General features: G+C 53.1%; 1 protein-coding gene across 1 annotated transcript in view; it reads right to left on the reverse strand.

The window, feature by feature from the left end:
• Positions 1-6,262, reverse strand: part of PABPC1L (poly(A) binding protein cytoplasmic 1 like) — an 11,674-nt gene extending 5,412 nt beyond the window's left edge. Inside the window, exons 1-8 of the mRNA XM_017732931.1 lie at positions 5,281-6,262; positions 4,360-4,553; positions 3,755-3,870; positions 2,840-2,979; positions 1,974-2,068; positions 1,583-1,720; positions 996-1,091; positions 1-149 (exon numbers count right to left, since the gene is read on the reverse strand). Coding sequence (XP_017588420.1) covers positions 1-149; positions 996-1,091; positions 1,583-1,720; positions 1,974-2,068; positions 2,840-2,979; positions 3,755-3,870; positions 4,360-4,553; positions 5,281-5,473 — 1,121 coding nt within the window. The 5' untranslated portion in view covers positions 5,474-6,262. The remainder of the gene's footprint in view (positions 150-995; positions 1,092-1,582; positions 1,721-1,973; positions 2,069-2,839; positions 2,980-3,754; positions 3,871-4,359; positions 4,554-5,280) is intronic.
• Between the last annotated feature and the right edge of the window lie 84 nt (positions 6,263-6,346).

Below are 6,346 nucleotides of genomic sequence, written 5' to 3' on the forward strand. Positions count from 1 at the left end.
CGCTCTTCCTTCCTCTGAGCGAGCGCGACGTAGAGAGGCTTTGTGCTGACGATCCGCCCGTTCATTTCTGTCACGGCCTTGGTGGCCTCTTCTGGGGATGAAAAGCATACAAACCCAAACCCTTTGCTGCGGCCACCCTCTGTCATCACCTAGAATTGGATTAGAACAAGACAGCTGAGTCCACAGATCGCTGCAGCACACACAAAACACAGCGCAGTGAGGGGGGTGGGATCCAGCCACAGGCACCCCATTTCAGCCCCCACACCCAGGGTGGGATGGATGGGACTGCACCTCTCTCACAGACAGGTTCCTCTGGGGTAGGGGAGGATTTGCTCAGGCAGTAGGTTTGGGAAATGAAGATGGCAGAGTCTGGACCAGCCTGAGATCCAGAGCCGGTGACTGTCTGGGGGGAATCTGTGCCTCAGCCCCACAGGGCCCACGGGCCAGAAATGCTCTGGTGCTAAACACTGCAGGAGCCAGCAAGGGATGGGGATCAGTGGGACACTGTGCCCTGACAAGGGCCAGACATCATCTGTCCCTGGTGGGTTACAGGTAGCTGACCTTGAAACCAGACCACCCCTCTGCACCCTTCAAGAGAAGGCTGACACCAGTCCCAGTGAAAAGACTGACACTTCCATGGTGTTCCAAAAGGCCAAACACCAGCCTGTCACCCCACTGTCCCGAGAGAGGTGGCTTGTGGGTCATTTTTATTTGTATCAGTGTCACAGAGCAGCTGGGCAATATTCAGAATGTTGCAGCTTTAAGGTCCCACACCTGGCACCTCACCAAGGCTGGGGTAACACAATCAAACTACAAAATATTTGCTCCTCAGGACAGCTTGGAGTGAAGTGGCATGTCCCTCACACCTGGCTTGAGGTACAAGCCATTAGCAGGGAGCTGTAATTCAACAGGATGATAATCCAAATCCATCTGCAAGGGCTGAGTGCACCGGCTGACTGACCCCAGGAGCCCCAGGGGCAGCCCCAGTCCCTCACCTTGGCACTGGTGATGGTGCCATAGGGAGAGAACTCCTTCCTCAGCCTCTCGTCGTCTATCCCATCATCCAAGTTCTTCACATACAGGTTGACACCCTGCACACGATGAAATAAAAGCAGCTTGGGATCCCAAAGTTTACAACAGTTTGTCACACTGGGTATACATTTCACCAACAGCTCAGCTGGAGGGTGGGACAGCCCCCGCAGGAGCAGTGACGTGGAGAGGGACCAGGATTGTGCATAAACTCCACTCAAAGTACAAACACCCCAAGTGAAGAGGGCACCCAGACCATCACTGTGAACCTGCTCCAAGATCTCATGAAGCTGTCTCAGTTCCAGACTAATATTTCTGGAAATGAGCAGACCCACTTGCTCACCTCCCAACATCATCCTGGGTTTAAATCCCTCTCCTCTTTCCTGATACTGCTTCCCAGGACATTCCCAGGCAGTGACTGGACCCTGTGCAGGTCTTTAATTGCAGGAGGGGCCGACCACGCCAATCTGCTCTGGAAAGCTCTGTGCTATACCCAAGCTGAGGGCATCCCTGGTACAGACCTGCAGGATGGAGCACCCTGCTCTCCCCTTACCTGGTACCTGTTCACTCGCTCCTGTTTCATCTGCTCAAACTTCCTCTTGAGCTCGCTCTGGCGCTCCAGCCGCTTCTGGGCCCGGCCCACGTACACCACGCGCCCGTTGATCTCCTTCCCATTCATGTCAGCCACCGCCTGCCGGGGAAGGGAAGGGCTCTGAGCTCAGTGGGAAGTCCATGGCCACAGCTCTGCCCTTCACCCACCACCCCAGGGCAGTCCCACAACAAGCAGAGATCTGCTCCCCCTTGCCAGGCCCTGCCCATCCAGGTACCCAGCGCCAGCTCCCAGACGAGCACAAAGCTGGTGAGGTTCCCCCTGAGGAGAGGTGGGAACATCACCAGGTGACAAACTCAGGGGAGAGATGGGCAGTGAGTGAGGAGCCTCTTGCCTTCTGGGCTTCTTCGTGCTTCTCAAAGTTGACGAATCCGAAGCCCTTTGAGCGGCCACTGTTGTCCATCATGACCTTGACACTCAAGGTCTTTCCTGCAAGAGGGAAGGACAGTATGGTCTGATGGGTGCTGCTGTGCTCAGGAGACACCATGACATGCCAGCCCAGGGAGGAGACTGGATGGCCATGGCAGCATGGAAGAGCCCAGCGGGAGGACAGACAATGGGATACCCATGAGGCAGGGACAGAAGGCTGTGGGGGTTGGTGAGGGTGATCCCTCCCACCCTGAGTGCTGCTCTCATTGCCCTGGGCTCTTCAGCCTCTCCAGCCAGTGCAGTGAGTTCCTTTGTCTAGAAAATCTCATCTCCTTTGTACATGAACACATATATTGGGTTCATATGAAGGATAACCACAAATTACCTGTGATGACACTGACCAAGCATGAACAGCATGGCCCATGGGTTGGCACAATAATAAACCCCATCACCAGAGGCATCCTCCAGTAGTGGACTAAACTGAAAAGCCTGTTTTCTTTAAATTCAGACTCAATTCTTATTCCCAGGGCTCCTGTAACCAGGCAGCCTGCTGGTAACAAGACAATTTTAAAAACTATCCAAGAAAGAAAAAAACCTACTTTTTTCAAGAGAGCACCAAGTACAAGTTATCCTCCTTCACAGCAGGAAAGCACATGTAACATCCTGACAGCTGAAGTGACTGCAGTCCTTTTATGTGGGGGATGTTTAAACAAGTCACATCTCACGAGAAAAGGGGCTTGCTACTTCAGCCAAGCACTCTGCCCAGCTTCCCTTTCAATTGCCCCAAGTCCAGTTTATCAGACACGAGGATACCTCAACAACTGTGCTCACCAAACTTGGAGAATATTTCCCTCAGTCTGTCATCATCCATATCATCCCCAAAGTTTTTGATGTAGACGTTGGTGAACTCTATTGCCCTCGCCCCAACCTCTGCCTCGCGCTCCTTGCGGGATTTGAAGTGTCCAACAAACCTGCAGGAAGAAAGGAATAGGCCTCAAACCCTGCACGTTCCTTGCAGAGGGAAGATGGACACAGGTACACCTGTCTCAGTAAGGCCAAGAGAGATCCCATCCTCAGGCCATGCTTTGCTCACCCACAAGCTTACCATGAGTTTCACATACAGCAACTTCAGCATGTCCTACTCTGGTGTACCTCTACCCAAACTCCCCCTTGTCACTGCCAAAAGTAGGGATGTGTCATCCCAGGAGACATCAAAAGACTTCAAAGGATGCCACCACCACAAAAGACCCCAAAGGATACCACCAAGTGCCAGCTCTATTCCTCCAAAGCATTCTCAAACACTCTGGGCAGCCCTTGCCTCTGTGGGATGTAGAGAGGGAGGTGATGCAATGCAAGCAGAGAGAGGAACAACAACAACAAAAAAAAAACCCCTTCCTGCCCAGATTATCTGATGCCAGCAGCCAAGATCAAGGACCAGCCCCACTTTGTGGGCACTCATTACACTGCCTCAGCAATAAAACCCAGCCTGGGGCTGGACTCCTTCCCCACCATCTGGGAACAGCTCCAAACCACTATCACACTTCCACCAGCACTCACCACAAGTGACTCACTGTCCCAGAGAGCAGCACAGACACTATGCCCAGCAGGGGTGGGAAAAGGGAAGAACACAGAGAACAGCAGGAGAGGAATGCCTGAGCAGAGCATGCTTTTACTCCCAGTAGTGGACCAAGGCAAGGGAGGAGCAGAACCAAGGGCAGGGCCCAGACTCCTCTCTCTGGCACTTACACCTTCCTGTCATTGAGCAGCATCCCATTCATGGTCTCAATGGCCCGAGTCGCTGCCTCATGTGTCTCAAAGTGGACAAAGCCATAGCCACGGGATCCATTTTCATCACAAACCACCTACAAACACAGAGAGGAGCAAAGGAAAGAGACAGACACTCTTTTTCTCCGCGTTTGTACAAGAGTACATCACAGGAAAAACCCATCCCCATCTTCCAGGGGCATTTTCCCTCCCTGACATCCTGCTCCCACTGCAGCTGAGCTCTGTCGGGGTGTTGATGGCAGGTCAGGGATATGGACAATCCCAGGACCTGATCCATGGTGCTTTATATGATATCCAGGAGCTTATGGCTCCCCAAGACCCACATACCACTGGTGCAGTGAGCTGGGACAGGAGGACACAACATCCCTGTGTAGGGACTGGGGAAAAAGCCCCCATTCTGAGGGGAAACATAGCAAGGCCTTTTGGCTTGAAAGCATGTGGGAATTTAAAGGAGATGTTGTGGGAAGTGAAATGAGAAAGTGAATTCCAGCTGGCTGGAGCACACTTCCAAGAGTGAGGGCAGCTCTGCAGCAAGCCCTCTCCTGCAGGGCCCTGGGCACACCTACCTTGCATGACAGGATGTTTCCAAAGGTAGAGAAGGTGTCATACAGGGCTTTGTTATCAATGGAGTCATCCAGGTTCTTGATGAAGACGTTTCCAACCCCTGATTTTCTGAGCCCAGGGTCCCGTTGGGACCACATGATGCGGATGGGTCGGCCTTTGATCACCTCAAAGTTCATGGTGTCCAGAGCTCGCTCAGCTGGCAAAGAAAGAGGAGGAGAGGAGAGTAACAGAGACAGATCTCCCTCACATCCAGCAGCTGAGATGCACACAGGAATCAGGGACAGGGGCTTGTTAACCTAAATGGAATAGGCAGCTCTGCTCCCCACCCCTTCAGTGACACCACTCTTTGATTAATTTTTTTTTTCCCCCCTCTCCAAAGCATGTCTGACTCCCAAGGATCAGCCATTTCACTACAAGCTCCAGTCTGGCAGATGCCCAACTAATTCACCCAGCAAGGATTTTAGTCTCTAGGGCAACTAAATCAGCACCTTCCCGTCACTACAGCCTCACTTCAGCATGGAACATCTTCCAATTGCAATCCTGTGTCATGGCAATGCCTGCCAGGAGAGTGGCCTCACATCACACTGTGAGCCAGTGAGCAGCTGGCTGCCCCAGGTAAGGGCAAGAAGGGGTTTTGTGCCCTTCTCTGATGGAGAAGGAGGAGGGAGGCAACTCTTGCAAGTCACCTTCATCCCCTTACCAAAGCCCAGCTGCTGCATCCTTTCCCAGACCCTAAGAAGAGATGGAAGCAGGATGGGTCACCATCAGAGAGCAGATTGGGATTAGTTAGAACCAAGGCCCAGCAGCTGATGGAACCATTCAGACAACTGCTCCCCCCTCTTCCATTGCCCCCTTCACATCACTTGCACACCCCAATTCCCCACTGTGAGGCTGTTCCTCAGAGCTGTGTTGGGGGAGCATACCATCCACAGGCTGCTGGAAGTTTATGTAGGCATAGCCCAGCGACCGGCGCGTGGCCACGTCCCGACAGACACGGATGGACATGATGGGCCCTGCAGGTGAGAACTTCTCATAGAGCATGGCTTCAGTCACATCCGGGTGCAGGTCTCCCACGTAGAGAGAGGCTAAGGGATAGCCAGGGCCACTGGCATTCATGGTCACCCACGGAGTTCAGCTGCAGAGGGAGATAGACCTGAGGTTGCAGAGTGAAGGCTTCAGATTGTCTGCAGCAACCACAGACCCACACTGTGGTGGGCTCGCCCCACTGCAGCAGCACAAGTGCAAGCAATGCCCTTCCCTTCCCACCAGCAGGAACAGGAATTCCCGAAGGAAGCTGCAACCCCAAAACTTTCCAGGACATAACAATTTTGGTGCAAAAGTTGAGCTGGGATAATCTGCACCTCACAGCCCTTGCACATCCTGGAAGCACGCAGAGGGACATACCACATACATTTGCTCTTTTCAACACTCAAGCCCCCCGAGAAATAAAATGGAGCTTAATTCCTCAGAAGGCAAACAGCCCTTCTCCACCTGAGACTTCCATTTTAACCCCTTAACGGCTTCCTGCAGCCAGAGCAGACCCAAGGACTGTGGGTTTGTATTGATGCCCAGGGAGCAGACCTGCAGCCCATGATGCTCCCTGCAAATAACTCCATCTCTAACGAGGCAGACACAGAGTTTCGGCCACCCCTTCCCAGCTTCTCAGCTTGTTGACTACTGTTCCCAGAGCAGGCAAATTGATGCTCAGTCTCTGCCTGTGTGAAGACGACAGTCACTGCTTGAGACCCCCAGGGTACTGCCTGGGAACACAAAAATGGAGGTCCTGCCCCAAAAGTTTATAAACCTGTCATTGGGGCTCTTACCTGAAAGCTCAAAAGTCCTGAGACACTTGTTTAGATACCTAAAGATACGCAAAATTAACAGGCATATAGAGGAGAAGTGCATCGACGGCGGGCAGCCCACGGTGGAGCAGAGGGCTCCGTGACACAAGCCTCGCTCCTCGCACCACCAGAGGCGCCTCCCAGGGCC

The sequence above is a fragment of the Corvus brachyrhynchos genome, unplaced genomic scaffold, assembly GCF_000691975.1.
Source record: "Corvus brachyrhynchos isolate BGI_N302 unplaced genomic scaffold, ASM69197v1 scaffold10, whole genome shotgun sequence".
Taxonomy (NCBI): domain Eukaryota; kingdom Metazoa; phylum Chordata; class Aves; order Passeriformes; family Corvidae; genus Corvus; species Corvus brachyrhynchos.